The 18803-nt window shown below is 45.9% G+C and overlaps 1 protein-coding gene and 1 pseudogene across 2 annotated transcripts in view; one reads left to right on the forward strand and one right to left on the reverse strand.

The window, feature by feature from the left end:
• Window positions 1-15321, reverse strand: part of Tex26 (testis expressed 26) — a 32149-nt gene extending 16828 nt beyond the window's left edge. Inside the window, exons 1-3 of one of the 2 annotated variants that reach the window (XM_075971718.1) lie at window positions 15236-15321; window positions 8437-8518; window positions 1983-2148 (exon numbers count right to left, since the gene is read on the reverse strand). In XM_075971718.1, the coding sequence (XP_075827833.1) occupies window positions 1983-2148; window positions 8437-8518; window positions 15236-15296 (309 nt within the window). In that variant the 5' untranslated portion in view covers window positions 15297-15321. Of the gene's footprint in view, window positions 1-1982; window positions 2149-8436; window positions 8522-15235 lie in introns of both variants that reach the window. The other variant, XM_075971709.1, reaches the window with a different exon arrangement.
• Window positions 13966-18092, forward strand: LOC142849476 (renin receptor pseudogene; annotated as a pseudogene).
• The last annotated feature ends 711 nt before the right edge of the window (window positions 18093-18803 follow it).

Consider the following 18803-nt stretch of genomic DNA (forward strand, 5'->3'; position numbering starts at 1 on the left):
CCCAGCACTCACATGGAAGCTCACAAACATCTGAAAATCCAGTTTCCAGGGATCTAATGCCTTCTTCTGGGCTCCCTGGGCACCAAATACACCATGGTGCACAGATGGACATCCAAGCAAATACCTATACACACAAAAAAAATATCTGAAGTCTTTAGTAGTACTTTAAAGATTTATGACTGTGTATGTATATACATTTTAAGTAAATATAACAAATTATTTTGCATTGTTTTTAATTTTTAAGATTTATTAAGGCTATGCAGAGTGGCATACATCTTTAATCCCAGCACTCAGGAGGCAGAGGTGGGCAGATCACTGAGTTTGAGGCCAGCCTGGTGTATATAGCAAGTTTCAGGACCACCAGGACTACACAGAGAAAATCTGCTTGGAAAAAAATGTTTATTTACTTCTATTTTCTGTGCATGAGTGTCTGTCTATATGTATATATGTACACACCTGGTACTTTAGAGACCGGAAGAGAGTGCCAGGTCTCCTGGAACTGGAATTATGAATTATGGTTATGAACTGTCATGTGGGTTCTGGGAACTGAGTCTGGACCTTCTGCAAGAGCATCAAGTGCTCTTAATGGCTGAGTCAATGGAAGCCGAGAGAAGACAAATCAAATGTGGCATGATGCCTGTTCTTCTGAGCCTCAAGTCTACATTTTCAGCTCATCTACCTGCCGGACAGACCTCGGACCAGTGTGTCTTCCCATCTCCTGTTCTTTAACCACCGCACGGAGTCCATCCAGTCCAGTCTGCTGCTTCAGCATTAGACAAGTCAGGAATGGGAACGGGGCCTTCCTCTCCTCCCTCTTAGCCATCAGCATCATCCGTTCTCCCACCTTGTCATCTGCCGGACACCCACAGATAGCTCCAACCCAGGCAGCCGTCCGGGTAATGAAACCGTTTACAACAGAGCCTTTTGTGATGGGAGAATGGGTGGTGCCAAGGAAACACAGCCGGAGGATCAGTGACCTCTGTCTGGTGGGGAAGTGAGGGGTAGATTTTTGGGCTGAGCCAGGAAGAGATGGAAGGGAGGCTCCCTTTGGACAGAAGAGGGGATTCTAAAGAGAAGCAGCAGTGATAAAGGGCAGGATGGACTGAGTGTTCAGAACATAACTTGGACCACAGGCACTCCGGTGCATACCTGTTCATACAGTGCTACGCCATGATAACCAAGAGGGGAAACCAATCCAAAGATAGATCGCCGGATAGACAGATGGGAAAACCACGGCACACACACAGCATATTAGTCAAACATGGATGCTCCTGATGCTGCTCTCACACGGGGAGCCCCAGAAAGAGATACTAAGTTGAAGAAACCAGAAACAAAACCCACGCTACATGATCGCTCCTAAAAATTATCCAGGAATAGGTAACACATAGGGCTCAGAGTGGATGGGAGAGGGGCTGGGAAGATGGCTCAGTAGTTAGAGGCACTTGTTGTTCTTGCGGTTTAATTCCCTATTCATACACGGAGGCTCACAATCATTTGTGACTCCACTTTCCAGAGCATGTGGTGTCCTCTTCTGACCCCTGCAGGTACCAGGCATGCACGTGGTACACATACATGAAGGCAATACATGAAGAAAACACATACACATAAAATGGTAAGTCTCTCTTGGGGCATATTGGAGGGTGCCAGGGTAAGGGAATAGGGAACGAAAGTGGTTGTTTAATGGGCATGGAGTTTCCTTCTGGGATGAAGAAGACGCTTTATAAGATAGCCATGCTAGGTACACCGCGACATGAATGTACTCACTGTCCATTGTCGTGGCTAATTTCATGTTACATGAATATAGCACTTCAGTTTTTAGATCTCTGAACTCTAGGGACTAGAAATAGGGGGGACGTGAGACTGTAAAGGCAGTCCAAAGAGAAGCATGGCGCTCACCACTGCAGACAGACAGACAGTCTTTGGAGGGCTCTTACAGGTTTAAGACAGTGTTAAACCCAACAGATGAGTAGCTGGTGTCTTACTTGACCAAGATGCGCTTTGTGGGTCCTTATTCCTCTTGAAGTCCCACTTTTTATCATTTTTTCTTTCTCATATGTTTTCCAAGAATATTCATCATTGTAAAGTGTCTGATTCAGAATAGGATCACTAAGTGAGTAGGTGTATCCCAATCTTCGGGTGCTCTTTGGACTATAAAAACAAGAAGTAGAGATTAGAGTAAGGGACTGTCTTGGTGTCCTTTTTTGTTGTGGTGACAAAAACCCCGGGGGGAAAGAATCTCTTCTGCCCCACAGTCCGAGAGCACAGTCCACCATGGCAGGGTGGTCAAGGTGGCAGGGGCTGGAAGCAGCCAGCCACGTAGCAATGGTGCCGCCCACAGTGGTGAGCCTTCCCACCTCAGTCAGTGCAACCAGCGTCATCCCCTTCAGGCATTCCCCCGAAACCTGTTTCCCAGGTGATGCTAGGTTTTATCAAGATGACAACATTAACCATCAAAGAGACTAAGTACCACATCCTACAGTGACACGCATGTCAAATTATTGTATGCATTTTACAATTTTCTTAAAGATTCGCTGGCTTAAGACTTGCCAGATATTATTTAATATTATTCAGAGTCCCTTAATAAAATCAATTCTCTAAGTTGGGCTGATACTAAACAACAACAAAAAAAGAGAGTGACATAAAAGGAAATGAAGAATAAGTCTAAAATCTATCTTAGTGTTTTAAAAGAGTCCCAGGTACTTGTGTACAAAGATTATTGATGCATCTGGATAACTGGTAAAGAGAAACATCTCTCTAGAGAAATATTCTTACAGGCTAAAGGGAAAGATGTAGGAATTGGGATGTTGCTATTTTTTAAATATTCCTGTTCATTTATGTGCATGGGTGTTTGGCCTGCCTGTATGGCACACATGGCACCTAAGGAGACCAGCAGAGGGCATCGATCCCCTAGAACTGGAGTGACAGATGGTTGTGAGGCCACATGTGGGTGCTGGGCACTAAACACAGGTGCCCTGGAAGAGCAGCCAGTGCTATAACTGCTGAGCCATCCCTCCAGGCTGGATATTCTTCCATGTGCAAGTCCCCAGTGAAATGCATGCTGCCAGCACTGTAACTCAGCTCAAAGAGAGGACACCAAATATCATCATCAGCTGGTACCACCCATGGCACCATCTCCAGGAATCACCCCCACGTGATATTATCATGAGATATCACCGCCAGATACTGTGTGCTCCTGGACATTTTATACCACCACCCATAAAGTATTTTTTTCTTTTTTGCCAGAATACAAAATAATAATCAGCTGAAACCTTTAGTTATGGAATTACAGGAAATACATGAAAGGGAGAGAAAGGCAGTCACTAGGAGAATCCTGGTCAGAGAGCTTTCAAGGAAGTCTGCTTATCACTCGGCCTCCACGCTTGGCCAGAACTCATCCTCTGTGGCAGGTGTTTCTATAGAGTAAAGGGTGGCGCTGGGGCCTGGGTACCACAGGCAGAACCGGATGCTACAGATTTTCAAACGAGAGGCAGCCTGGCTGAACGACATCTGGATCCTCGTGTTCTAACGGCTATAAAATGTCCATCAGTCTTGAGGGGGAGGAGGGCTTCTGCGAAGACGACAGCGCATACAGGGTACTTTAAATGGCTCTCCCCCTCACATATTTAAAGATAAGCAGATTTGTTTTTCAACTGCACCAAAAAAATCCCTGGGAAATGTCATTAGCTGGAGAGGAAGACGAGACTGAAGGCAGGAAGCTGCACAAGCTGCTGCTGCCGACTTTAAATAGAACTAGACTTTTCTGGGCCATGGTACTTCTCAAGATTACCACACAAAACTGGTTCTTCAGAATCTCATGTTATTTGATATCTTTCAGGTTTTGTGCTCATCGCTCAGCAAGGTATTTTCACCTTATTTTTAATCTAATCACAGTTTGAAATATTCACTGTGCTGTAGTCAATTCTTTTGTGTTATAAATCAGTGAAGTTGTTTCTGATACAGAGACAGACAGACAGCCTGGTCCTCAAACCAGCCATCTTTCTCAGCCTCCTGAGTGCTGGGATTCCAGGCACTGGACACTTTGCCTGGCTTACTCTGACTTTGTTATTTATTCTCAGAAGTTTAGCATGGTGTTCTATACACCAACACACTTAACTAGGGACTATCACCTGTTTGTTTGTTTGTTTTGAGACAGGGTCCCATTACACAGCCCTGTACAGACTGGAACTCGCGCTGTAGACCAGGCTGGCCTTGAACTCACAGAGATTAAAAGGCGCGTGACACCACATCCAGCCAGCATTGTTTTCTCCAATACTCCTCAGTTTAAGGGAAACTTACATGGTTTGGTTCTTTCTTTTGGTTACTTAACTATAGTTAATCATGTGAAACTTATATTGTTTTATACTTCTCTTGTCTACACAAATTTATTCCATAATTTATTTTTTAATACTACTCTTAATATTCCTTAAGATACATATTAGCATTGATGTGAATAATAAGTGTAGGTAGATCTTGTCTTAACAGGAAATAATATAGTTTTGTATCTTTGGCAATAAAAACTGATTGGACCAGGTACACAAAGATTGCATAACCCACACAAGCTAAAGTTTTGGTTCCAAGATTTAGACAAAAATATATTTAAAGTAGGAGATAGTTGTAAGCCTCTCTTGTAAAAATTCTGCCAAAGGCTGGAGAGATAGCTAGAGTACTGGCTGCTCTTGCAGAGGACCTGGGTTCAGTTCCCAGTACCTGCATGACACTAACATCCACCCGTAACTCCAGTTCCGGGGGCTCCAGAGCCCCCTTCTGGCCTCCTCAGGCATCAGGCAAGCACATGGGGCACAGACATAAACACAGGCAAAACATCCATACACATAAAATAAAAATGAATTAAAAAAATTTAAATCTACCCAAACACATTTGTCAAAACTCCTGCTTCTGTTTTCCAAGTCCGTCTTGCATTAGATAACATTTTTAAAGTTACATCAGAGTAGAAGAATAGGCATAATTCAGTCGCTCTTTGATTCGGGGGAACTGTTTGTTTCCCAGACTTTGACAACAGGGCTATCTCAGTGAATGGATGAGAGGCCATGTCATTGGCTTTCAGTAAAATGGGAGGTGTTCCCCGCCAAGTCATCAAAAGATCAGTCAGTATCAGTCTCCTTGGGACTTCGGGCATCTAGATGACACTCTGGCACTGGATCTCTCTCTCTCTCTCTCTCTCTCTCTCTCTCTCTCTCTCTCTCTCTCTCACACACACACACACACACACACACACACACACACACAATCTGTTCATTTATAGATGGACCATTTTTCTGGGCACTAGCATCTGTACGTTGGAAAGACGCGGACGCCAGGTGCCCTATCACCCTAAAATCGACACAGGAGGCTGGATGCATAAGCTCAATTATCTCGGCACACAGTTCCTCTAAAAGTACTTTTAATTTATTAATTATTAACTTCATATATAATACATAAATTGTCTTATAAATAATATATTTATTATAAGCTTCATATGTATTGCTTTGAGCAATTATGTGCTTAAAATAACTGTGGTAACTCAAATCTTTAGGTCATAGATAATGTTTAAAACATTTCCAATTAATATACTCAGTTACAAAGAAGTATAATAGGGTGATCGATAAATTGCTTCCCCAACCTAAATGTCCTTCCGCTGGAGAATGGATAGAGGAAAATGTGGTATATATACACTGTGGAATACTATTCAGCGTGTAAAGAAAAATGAGATCATGAACTTTGCAAGTAAATGGGTGGAAATAGAAAAGATTGTATTGGGTGAGGTGACTCCAACCCCAAAAGACAAACATTGCCTGTTTCTCTCTCTCTCTTTCTGTGGTTCCTAACTCCAAATTTTCATATACAAGTATATGTCTCACTTCTCATGAGAGAAAACATTTGCAATGGACAGAGACCATTACATAAAACTATAGCCTATCAAAATGCAAAGAGCAAGTAGCTGTGTGGTGCCCCGCCCCAGCTGAGGCATCTTCACCTCAACCCCTGCACCTAAGGCTCAGGGATAACCGTCCCAGCTGATCCATCTGCAATGCAACCCCTGCACCTGAGGCTCAGGGATAACCGTTCCAGCTGACCCATCTGCAATGCAACCCCTGCACCTGAGGCTCAGGGGTAACCGTCCCAGCTGATGCATCTGCAATGCAACCCCTGCACCTGAGGCTCAGGGGTAACTGTCCCAGCTGACCTATCTGCAATGCAACCCCTGCACCTGAGGCTCAGGGGTAACTGCCCCAGCTGACGCATCCTCACCGCAACCCCTGCACCTGAGGCTCAGGAGTAACTGTGGAAGAGGGAATGGAACGATTGGAAGAGCCAGAGGAACGGTACGTTCGCTGTGAGTCTGCGTCTCCTAAAAACATCAGCGAAGCTACAGTTGTGAAGTCTCACCAACATGGCTGCCTAAACAAGACCGGAACAAGGATGACACCAATAGATATGCCAACGTGGAAGAGAAACCCGACAGGGCCTCAACCCTAGACAAAGGGCTACAGACAGCTACAGAACTCTGAGAACGGGAGAAATAGTCTTCTCCAGGGAAGCACACACCAGTTGGTTACCCAACGTCTGGTGGTCAACCATGAAATCATGTCCACACAAGCAATATTATATGGACTAAGCAGGTTGTAGTTACATATTTAGAAATATATATACATGTACACACACATATATATGCAACAATAATTAAATAAATAGGGGCCATAAATTTGAGAGAGAGCACAGGGGGACGTTACATGGAAAGGGTTGTGGGGAGGAAAGGAAGAGGGGAAACAATAAGAGAGAAATAAACATGTCACAACAGGAGGAGCATCGTGGAAAAGTAGAGCACTTAAGAAGGAAAAAGGCAACCCTTGAGAGATAAAGAAAGGGGGGTGGACCTGAGGGTAACCTGAGCTATTTAGATAGCTCCAGTTAATATTAGTGTGCTAAGGCATTTGAAGTACCCACTGAGGATGGTTAAAAGCTTATTTTGAAATATCAATGTTTCGATCGGGCTGGAAGTATCATCCTTTGCAGCTATGAAAACTTTAAAAATATGTGAATTTGAAAAATCACCAGATGCCTCTGGTTCTGGCTTTCATCCCAAACGCTCCCTCTTTAGACAACCGTCAGAGCCCGTGGACCTGGCATACTCCTCAGGAGAGGACAGCGATGACTTCCCCAGCTCAGCGGGACATCCGGCAGCTCAGACCTTAGGAGTCCTGCAGTCTTGGGCTGCTGCAGATCTACCCGTTATTTTATTTGTCTATAAATGAAAATGACTAACATCTTTGAATTAATTGCTCTGTGAGTAGCTTGAGAATTCCCTCCATCGCTGGGCGAGGAGGATCATCGTACCCTTTGTACAGACAGGTAAACGGAGGCATGAGTAGTGTGATGCCTTCCTGGACGGCAGAGATAAGAAGTGCAAGCCGGAAGTTTGCTCATAATCCACCTGACTTCCCAGGATCAACTCTAAAGGGCTGATTCTTGTTCATAGAATCGGTTCCCAGAGTGAGCACAGGCCATGGAGACCCATCGAGGGTCATGCAGTGAAAGACAGGACTGCCCCCCTCCCGCTCAGTCACCGTGGTGGTTTAAATGAGAAATGTCTTCCATAAGCTCGGGTATTTCAGGGTATTTCAGCACTCGGTGGCACTGTTTGGGTAGGTTATGGAACCCTTAGGTGGCACATGCTTGCTGGAGGAAATGCACTTCGGTGGGAAGGTGGGCTCATCGCTTAGCCACTTGCAGACTGCTCTCTATCTGGTTTGCGGTGAAGACATGCTCTCTCAGCTTCCTGCTCCTGCTGCCTGCTCTCACCTCCTTAACATTCTGGAACCATCCGCCTAACTAAGCTCTTACTTCCATCATGGCTACAGAAAAGTAACACACACACAGGCACATACAAACATGCACACACACGCATGCACACATGCACGCACATGCACGCACACACGCACACACACCGTTGAACTCAGAAGTGGTCAAAAACACCCACAGCCGTCAGCTCACATGCATCTAGAGGAGAAGCTCTGCAAGCCCACACTGCAGTAACTGGGAGAGCGGAGGCAGAAGACAGCACAGGTGATAGCGGTGACAAATGTCCTCCCATGCACTCATCCATGCACTCAGCAGCCACGGCATTGCCTGCCATTGTAGTCTATGGGAGGTGCTCCAGTCATTTCTAATGTCTGTCAACACGGGTCTACAGCAGCCCACAGTGTTCAGCGACATTGGGAAGAACAAGTGGAGGATTTTTCTGGCTTTCTTAAAAAAAAAGTCTGGCTGAATTTTAAAAGGTGGATTCTCAAGATAAGCAGATGACCGCAGAGTGGATGGTAGGCCCTACTCTACCTGTGTCTCCAGTTGCTATTTCTACTCGTTTTGGGTTCTGATTAATAAAAGACAAAGTCAAGCTGCAAAGGGTCTGTGGATGTGACACAAGCGGACACTTACCGTATTAAATTGGCCACTGCTCTTGCTTTAGGTGTGAATGCTGTCTTCATGGTGGTAGCATAGGAATCCCAGTTGGTGTCACCTGCTAAAAGGACACCAGGGTGATTTGAAATGTGGCAAAGCAGAATACCTCAACCAGATGTTGTTTTCATAACTAAAATTAGACAGCAAAAAAAGAAAATCTGTACAGTAATTCCATCTTAGGGTCCAATGAACCGTAAGGGTCAATTGATGGTCTCAGTAGGAAGGGGAAGGTGGACTTATTTATCGGGTTTGTGCCGACATTATAACAGGCTAGTCGCTTCTCCTAAGCATTCGTATGTACTATTTCTCAATTTAGGTGTGTGTGAATGCACGCACGTGTGAACATATGTCACATGCGCTAGTGACTGAAGAGGCCAGAAGAGGGCCAGATGATTCTGAACAACCCAATGAGGAACCGAGCTTGGGTCCTCTGACAGTGAGAGCTGTCAGTGTTCTTAACCACTGAGGGGGCCTCCATCCCCACATACACGCTATCTTAACAACTCTAAGGTGTTCAACAGTGTGAAGGAAGTTGACGTGAGTTCTACCAACCCAATGAGGAACAGAGCTTGGGTCCTCTGACAGTGAGAGCTGTCAGTGTTCTTAACCACTGAGGGGGCCTCCATCCCCACATACACGCTATCTTAACAACTCTAAGGTGTTCAACAGTGTGAAGGAAGTTGACGTGAGTTCTACCTTCAAGTGGCCCCTATTACATTTTAGTGACCAACTTTGCCATGTTAGGAAAATACGGACACAAGTTGGCATCTCCTCTTGCTTCTTCATCTCATGTCCACAGCCACCCTCTCCCCAGTCTTCCTTCCTGCCAGCCCATGTTAGCAGTCCTACCTACTGTGTTCCACATCTGTATGAGGCCGAGTACAAAGAAAATTAAGAGGAAACAGGGACTTTTGCCTGCAGAGAACAGGCATGGTTTACCAAAGCGATTTCAAACAAGGGTGTTAAAGACAACAAGAGCTTAGGGCCAGAAGTTTACCGTATGAGATCTCCTCACCCATCCCTAAGTCTACACACACAGAACCACCTTAAACAACAGGAAACAGTGCCAATGATACCAGAAGGATGCTGAGATTGTCAGTGAGCATCCGCAGTAGCAGAGCTTACCTGCCCAACTTCCTGTATCAGCCAATGACTCCAGAAGGATGCTGAGACCTATCACTGAGCATCCGCAGTAGCAGAGCTTACCTGCCCAACTTCCTGTATCAGCCAATGACTCCAGAAGGATGCTGAGACCTATCAGTGAGCATCCGCAGTAGCAGAGCTTACCTGCCCAACTTCCTGTATCAGCCAATGACTCCTGAAGGATGCTGAGACCTATCAGTGAGCATCCGCAGTAGCAGAGCTACCTGCCCAACTTCCTGTGTCAGCCAATGACTCCTGAAGGATGCTGAGACCTATCAGTGAGCATCCGCAGTAGCAGAGCTTACCTGCCCAACTTCCTGTATCAGCCAATGACTCCAGAAGGATGCTGAGACCTATCAGTGAGCATCCGCAGTAGCAGAGCTTACCTGCCCAACTTCCTGTATCAGCCAATGACTCCTGAAGGATGCTGAGACCTATCACTGAGCATCTGCAGTAGCAGAGCTTACCTGCCCAACTTCCTGTGTCAGCAGAGAAACTGCTGCCGTGGTCCATGACATGGTAGTCTTGGACCCTAACCCTCTGGAAATCCACAGACCAGCTCTCCACATCATCAGACCTGCCCTCTCCATCAACAGACCAGCTCTCTGTGTCATCGGACCAGCTCCCTACATCAGCAGAGTGCCCCAAAATTTGTTAAGAATACAGCAGTCTTCCTGATGTACAATTTTAATGAAGGGTATTTTAGTCAACCACCATCCAAAACTTCGAAGGCAAAATTCTAGAAATTGACTTGTAAGTTTAAAACCGCATGCCATTTTGAGTTCAGTGATAAAAATCTCGGGCCATCCAGATCCCTCCAGCTTTGGCTGCGTACCACTCGCGGTCCATCGTATCCACACTGCATACACTGCCTGCCCAGTAGTAACCCAGCCCCTTTCTGGCAGTTCACAATGGGTTGTATGTAGGGCCAGTACCAAACATGATGTCAAAGCATAGTGCCTCCAGAGGTGTTCACTGTAAAGTCAAAATTCAGTCATGGTCTCATTTTGCAGTTCTGGGTTATTATTGGTTGCTTTTTTTTTTTTTACTTCGTAAGAATATGGCTTGGAATTTCTTGTGTATGTGTGTGTCCATTCGTATAGAGGCAAGACTGCTTTCATCAGACCCAGATACGCCTTGAACACCCCAGGGAAACCGCTCCAGGCAGTGCCTTCCAGTCAATCGCACAGACACATGTTCCTGTTACAGGGGTCTTTCCTCTGCCGAGGACAGCTGGGGACCGGCAGCTGGCAACATGGATTACTGAACGCCTGGCTCTAGGAGTCGAGAGGGATGGGAACATCATGCCTGGCTGCCTCGAGGGCCCGAGGCCAAGAAGGTCTCCTTTCCGTGCCAACTGAGCACAGCCCAGCGCTCTTGGATACCATCTGATTCCCAGCGTACCTCCGTTTCCTGTTCAATGCTCTTCTTACTGCAATCCTGTCTGTCAGTTTTGTACATGTATGCCTTGATCCGCATTGACAAAGGTTCTGGAAACGGTGCTACTCCTCTACCTCACTTGAGAATCCTATGATCCATAGTGACAACATCCACAAACTGGTTTCCGGGGAAATCTTTGCAGGTCACTGGTTTCTTCTGCACTCTCAGAGGTCGGTGGAATCCCCAAGGCTTTCTCAGTGGCCCCAAGCCCATCTCTCCTGTGGTGCCCTTGTCCTCCTGGTTGGTTCTTTCTTCTCTAGTTCTAGTTCATCCAACCCCCCCCCGCCCCCCCGTGTGGGACAACGTGGTGCTCAACACTGGGACACAGAGCCCCTTCCCAGCTTGGAAAAGCACATGGTGGAGATGTGTTGAGTCACAGGAGCACAGATTCATCAGGGGGCTGACATCCTAGGCTCCCCTGGCACCCTGAGAAGGTTGCCATCCTTTTGCTCAGATGTGGAGGAGGGGCAAGGTCAGATCCCAGAGGGATTTTATCAAATGGGGGAGGGAGACTATTTGAGTTGTGGTTTAGTTTGATAGGGCTCTGACAGGGAAACAGATGTGAAGAAGGCATTTCTCTGATGTGTAGAAGGAGCTAGAATTTGAAGCACTGAAAGGCCCATTGTGAGTGAAACTGAGGAGAAACAGTCCAGCTGCTGATTGCCTATCTCAGAAAGCCTTACCCTGACTGGTGACCATGGTGACTTACCCAAGGTGTTCATGGTTGTGTTAATAGTGTTAGTCAGAGTGCAGAGGCAGAGGCCTTGCATCCTAGCCCTCAGGAGGCAGAGACACCCTTATCTCTATTGAATTTGAAAGCTTCCTAATCTATACAAAGAGTTCTAGGCTAGCCCAGGTTACACAGTGAGATAAATGATATGTTATTATTATATTATTAAATAGTGACTAATGTGTGTATTGTACTAGACCATACAAAGTTTTCTGTGTATACTATTTTGTTTTCACAACAATCTGATATGTTGATATAAGTTTTTGCATATGCTGAGGTAGAGGCTCTTCTGGGACACCCATGAAACTGCCTAGTATGTTTATATAGGCTTATAAGGCAGGTATGTTGTAGAATGATATTTTTGTACACTGTGAAGATGTGTCTCTGCCAAGGCACCTTCTGATTGGCTTAATAAAGAGCTGAACGACCAATAGCTAGTCAGAAGAGGGTAGATGGGACTTCCAGACAGAGATAGGAACTCTGGGAAGAATCTGAGGCATGTGAGATTTGCCAGTGAGCACAGCAAGTCAGACACACAGTATGAAGGAGAGGTAATGAGCCACACGGCAGAATGTAGATTATATAAATAATCTATAGATTATACATACTCTATAATATATATGTAATCATCTGGAAATTATATAATTAATAATTGGGTTAATTTAAGTTATAAGAGCTAGTTGGGAACAAGCCTAAGCTAATGTCAAGCTTTCATAATTAATAAGAAGTCTCTGTGTCATTATTTGGGAGGGGCAGCCCAAAGTCTGACTACACAGGTACTAACAACATCTAATAGTTCTTTTTAACAGATGATTCTTTTGTTATGTGTATATGTGTGCCTGTGTGAGTTTGTGTGCACCAGGTGCCTGCAGGGGCCCACAGAGGCCAGGAGGCTGTTGCATTCCCTGGAATCAAAGCAGTAGTTGGTTGTGAGCCATCACACGGGTGCTGAGACCTGAACCCAGGTCCTCTGTAGGAGCAGTCAGTGCTCTTAGCTGCTCAACTATTCCTCCAGCCCTGCACCTGTCAGTTCTCACTCTGTTTGATGACTGTAGAGACCTGGAAATATGAGCCTATTCCACCTTGTCTGAAGATCAGAGAGTTTGAGATTACTTTTGCTCTTTCAAAGTAAATAAATGAGAGAGTCTGGCCTAGGGTGTGGTTAATTAGTATTTTGAGTGTTGAAGGAGATCTGCTCTACCTGGACCAAAGGTTGGAGAATTCAAGTCTATTCCTTGTGTCATGCTAATGAAGTCTGTTGCCCCCCCTCCCCTTTTGGAGTGAAGTATTTAAGCATATGGAAGAATAAACGAGAGGAATTTAATATTCGCTGAATGTCCCAATGCTGTTCTATGTTTCTGTCTTAGTTCTTCTATATCTCTGTTCCTAACATTTCCAATCCTTATGCTCCTACCCTGGAACATGTGAGTTATGTTGAAGTTGGCTTTTGACATACGGCAGCCCAACATGGCACGGTTTTCGACAGATGGCCAAACGCACTAAGTAATAAGTACTTCCCATGTGCTGATGAGGCCTATGTCCGAAATCCTGGAACCTGGAAACTGACGGTGTTCAGACGAGGACATCCTTAAGCATGCAGTCACGAATCTGGAAACGGGGAGATCATCCTGATTGTTCTCGGGGACCTTAAATGCCAAGGCGAGTATCCCTGTGACAGACCCTGGGACCTCAGCAGCGAGACTTAATGACATGTGCACGGTTATGAATGCTCACAGGAGCAGAGGTGGTGGCACGTGCCAGTGTTCAGAGCACTTCAGAGGCAGACGAGGGAGGATCATGAGTTCAAGGACAGGCTGGACTAGTTAGTGAGACTCTTCTCAAAAATAAATAGATAAAAACAAAACAACTACTGACAGCCAGCAGAAACTGAAGGAGAGAAGGAAGATTCCTGCCCGGGAGATTCCAGAGGCACAAGGCCCTGCCTGCACTTAGAATCTATATCTGGCCAGCGGGCTCCTAAATTGAAGTTTATTTTAAGTCTGTGGTTTTGCATAGCAACCATGGAAAAAGAGTACAGTACCCCCAGAATTGCTCACTCAGTCACGGGAGTGACTAAAAAACAGGCACCATCTATCTATTTGGGGACCAAAGACTAAAGAGTGGCTCATGGTGACTCCTTTAGGAGCGTGACTTTATAAGCAACAGAAGATGGGGCTGGTGGGGGCTGTGACAGACTGAAGGGTCAGAGTCAAGATGACCCGGGAGAAAAAAGTGGAGGCTGAACCAAAGAGCTCTGTAAACAAATTAAGGTACCAACGAAGCCGCCTTCTCTAACAGCCTGGGCCCTCGGCATTACACCCTCAGTGTCTGGAAGGTTCCGAGGAGAACAGGAACGGGATTTTGTTCAGGCTGAGGTAGAGGCCCTTCTGGGACACACATGAAACGGCCTGGTCAACAGCTGGATAGTTCCATCTGAACATCTGGAGCTGGGGACAAAGAGGAGCGTCCCTGGCAGTGTGTGCAGCAGGGGAAGTCCTGTGGAGGATGATCACCCAGGTAAGAGGGGGACTCCTAATTTCACCTATTCCAGACAAGGAGGGCAGATACGGGCAGTGAACCCTGATGGAGCACTTAGAAAGGGAAAGGGGAATTAAGGAGTCCCCTTGGGAATCCTGGGAGATTTCCCCCCTCCATCTCTCATCTCTCCCATAGAATCTGAGAACATTTGATGTTTTTGAACTGTTTTTTTTTTTTTTTTGGCTTTCACTTTCCATTCTTAGTTTTACAGAGAACAAGACTGGAATGTAAACACACACTTCATTGTTCTCTTAGAAGCATAATTCTAAAGAATCTGCACAGCCCTATAACCAACTAGGCTAGACGGCAGAAGCTGGCCTTTATGGCTCGGAAGGGGTGGAGGAGCTGACGGTGCAGTTAGTAATCATGATGCTGGTGTCACAGCTAACAGTCGGGGAGGTTGTCTTTCCGCGAACGCAAAACGCTGAGCTGGTAAACTCCCGCTGCCTCCGCAAGCAAGAACCGCAGAGAAAAGCTCTCCATCTGTCACCTGGCAGAGCGCCTTTGAAACAGGCCCAGCTCGCTCGCAGCGCTGTCTGCAGCCAGAGTAGCCCCGAGCCGCTGACCCCCACCCCTCCCGCCGCCCCGCCCACAGACTCCGCCCCTCGCCCTCCCTCTCCCCTCCCCGGCCCACTGTAGTTGCTGTTTGCCAGACCATGACTGAAGAACCAGCTTGGCTCCTTCTCTCCCTCCCAAGCTTCCCTGGTTCTGTTCACTGGTCTTCGACCCTGTTATCTCTGCAAGGACACTGTTTTGTTTTTTACTGGTCCTTTTGACTCACTTGTGCCTCCTTGGGTTAGACTCGCCTCTAAAAGCGAGGCAACGCCCCTAAAGAGCACTTCAGACACCCCCACCTACTTCAGACACCCCCACCGCACACACGGCACACCCTGCCCCGCAGTCCCGCAGCGTGGGCAGTCTTACTTGACTGGAGCTTGGGGTCACATTCAGTGGGGCACGGAGCCTTGTCACTACATTGGGCCATCTTGTCCCAAAAGGCCGTCTCCCGCCCGCCCCGACAAGGCAGAAGAAATACTCCGCTCGGAGCCCCACCCTCTGAGCTGAGCCTTTGTGACGCGTCGCTATGGAAATACCCGGCAGCCTTCCTTTCCAATGAGGCTCCGGCCCCAGGGCCCAGAGGGTAGATACTTCACAGGGGTGGGTTGGGGTTGTATCCCTGGCCTTCACCGGCTTCTCTAGTCCTAGCAATACTTTCCACGCCATTGTTTTGTGTACTGGCAAACAGGAGCAAACTGAAAGCTAGTTTCAGACCTTGTGTACTGGTGCACACGTGTGAGTGTGACCCCAGAATTAGAAGGCTAAGGTAGAAAGGAGGCCAGACCCGGAAAGAGATGCCTTGCCTCAAAATATTGAATACCCCAAATATTAAAAACACCAAAGTGGACTGCCAGATTCCCAACGACACATTTGTGTCCACTCATAAATTTCAGTGCAAGCAATTGTAGGCAAGGAGGGCCTGGAAATTTGCAGGCGCAGGATCTAGTATGAGTGGAAAGGCGCTCAGAGGTTCTCTAACAGGTCCCTGCTAGGGTCAACCCAGAGCCTAAGCCAGGAAACACTAGGGACGGGCTAATTACAAAGAAAAGCTTATTTTGCCTTGAGGGGTTTTTTTTTGGGGGGGGGTGTACAAGTCCAAAGGGGTGTTCAGGCATGGTGGCACAGGACTGCATTTCCAGCATTTGGGAGGTGGAGGCTGTAATGGTCTCTGTCTCTTTAAGAGACAAGCCACGCCCACTTCCTCCCCCATCCGCTGAGGCAAGCTGATCTTCAGCTTCCTGCCTGAGTTCTCTCTTTTTTCTAGCTCCCTCTCTGAGAGGCAGTTTCCAGCTCCCTCTTCTCTCCTCTCTCTCATCGCTCGGTCGGGCTGCGGTGCTCCCTCGAGTCCAAGCGTCCTTTTTCGTGTAGCCTGTCTCCGCTACTGCCCGGTGTCATCATGGCTGTGTTTGTCGTTGCTCTCCTGGCCTTGCAGGTGATGAATTTAGCCTTAGGGAATGAATTTAGCATATTAAGGTCGCCAGGGTCTGTTGTTTTCCGAAATGGAAACTGGCCCATACCAGGAGATCGAATCCCAGACGTGGCTGCATTGTCCATGGGCTTCTCAGTAAAAGAAGACCTATCTTGGCCAGGGCTTGCAGTGGGTAACCTGTTCCACCGGCCACTGGCTACCATTATGGTGGTGGTGAAGGGAGTGGACAAACTGGCTCTCCCCGCGGGCAGTGTCCTCTCCTACCCTTTGGAGAATGCATTTCCTTTCAGTCTCGACAGTGTTGCGAATTCCATCCGCTCCTTATTTTCTGAAGAAACTCCTGTGGTTTTGCAGTGGGCTCCCAGTGAGGAAAGAGTAGATATGGTGGGGAAAGCAAACTCTGTTTTTGAAGACCTTTCCGTCACATTACGGCAACTACGTAATCGTCTGTTTCAAGAAAACTCGGTCCTCAACTCTCTTCCCCTCAGTTCTCTGAGCAGGAATAATGAAGCTGACCTGCTCTTCCTTTCTGAACTGCAAGCGCTGCATGATATTTCGAGCTTGTTGGCTCGTCATAAGCATCTAGCCAAGGATCATTCTCCCGACTTGTATTCATTGGAGCTGGCGGGATTGGATGAACTTGGGAGGCGCTATGGGGAAGACTCTGAACAATTCAGAGATGCCTCTAGGATCCTTGTGGATGCTCTCCAGAAGTTTGCAGATGACATGTCCAGTCTCTACGATGGGAACGCAGTGGTAGAGTTAGTGACTGTCAAATCATTTGACACATCGCTTGTGAGGAAGTCAAGGACCATCCTTGAGGCAAAACAAGAGACCGCCCCAAATCCCTATAACCTTGCATATAAGTATAAATTGGAGTATTCAGTGGTTTTCAACTTGGTACTGTGGATTATGATCGGCTTGGCCTTGGCTGTGATCATCACCTCTTACAACATTTGGAATATGGGTCCTGGATATGATAGCATCATTTACAGGATGACAAACCAGAAGATTCGGATGGATTGAGTTTTCCTTACGCTGCACTTAGATAACAGGTTTTGGGAATTGGCTGTTCTGTTAAAGTATATCTTTTAGTATGGTTTAAAGTAGATGGTATACCTTAAATTTATTTTAAAGAAAACATGCATTTTGTTCTCTATTTTGTGTGTGCCTGTTGTTTCCTTAGAGTGGTTTATAGTGTTAACACAATTGAATTGTGATGTAGATTCCATAGATGTTCAAATATTGTTGATATAGCCATGGAATAACATAATTTCATTCCATTTAATACGTTTAGAAATATGCACTGAAGGAAATATAAACCATTTAGAGTAGTTGTCTGTTTCATGTTGGAGAATGCACTGGGTTTCTTAGAAGCTTTCAAATGCTTGAGTTCCTTGCACAGGACAGATAAATCCTAGTTCAGCTGTTATTCACTATGAACTATTTGTAAATGTCTTAATCTGATGTAAATATCTCTGAGACAGGAGGGAAGGTTTTAACTAAGAGTAGCCCAAAAATACTGGATATGCTTATACAATAGCTTAGTTTTGGAAGTGTGTGTGTGTGTGTGTGTGTGATTGGCAGGTTAGCTGTTTTTAATCTCTTCTGCAAGTTTGGTGATCTGTGTGGTTTAGTAGAGATACTAAAACATTAAAAATACTGTGTTGATTTCAGACTAACCGAGAGCCAGGTCAGGTGACCAAGTTCTCCCATCTTTACTGAGGTATACCCTGCCTTGTCCCCTGCTTTACTTATGTTTTTGTCTCTAAATTCTTCTTGCTGACTCTGTTACATGTGTGTTTTGAGAAGTGGCATGCCTTTGGTAGGGCCCACCAAGAGCATCCACTTCGCCCAATTCCTGTTTATTCTATGTATGTGTGTTCAACTTAAATACACCCATGTTTACTGTTATATGTTATAATTGTCTGTTTATTGCATCTCATTCCAGACTACAAAAACAGTAAGTCTCATGTTTTAAACTGGTATGTACTTTTAAGTTCCTTACAAAAATACTTTATATTTAATCCATTCCTCATTTAAAATATATTAAGATGTTCTCTACTGTTGTCAGTTCTGCCGTTAACCTATTGCAAGCAGTTTTTTCTTCTTTCTATGAATGTGAGTCTTACCTGTTAAGTTGAGAGTCAGTACAGTCAAGCTCAGACCTAGCTTTCCAGGCAGATTCTATACTGTAGTTACACCTAATAAACAGCCCTCAACTGCTCAGAGATCTGGGGAATATGACATTTAAATATTTAATTATTAAAAAGCTTTTCATAACAAAGGGACAGTTTGGCTCCTAGTAGCAACACTCTACTTCCTCCAAAGAAGACAGAAGACAAATGGGCACATAACAACGTCCATCTGCAATTCGCTGCAACTGCCAAGTGCTGATCACTGGGCAAACTGCCTTTCATTTAAATTAAAGATCTCCAGATGTGGACAGAATCGCTGGAATCGACAGCCTAGCTACTCAGGTCAAGGTAGGCTTGTCTTCCTACA

Source organism: Microtus pennsylvanicus, chromosome 1 (assembly GCF_037038515.1).
Source record: "Microtus pennsylvanicus isolate mMicPen1 chromosome 1, mMicPen1.hap1, whole genome shotgun sequence".
In the NCBI taxonomy this organism is placed as follows: domain Eukaryota; kingdom Metazoa; phylum Chordata; class Mammalia; order Rodentia; family Cricetidae; genus Microtus; species Microtus pennsylvanicus.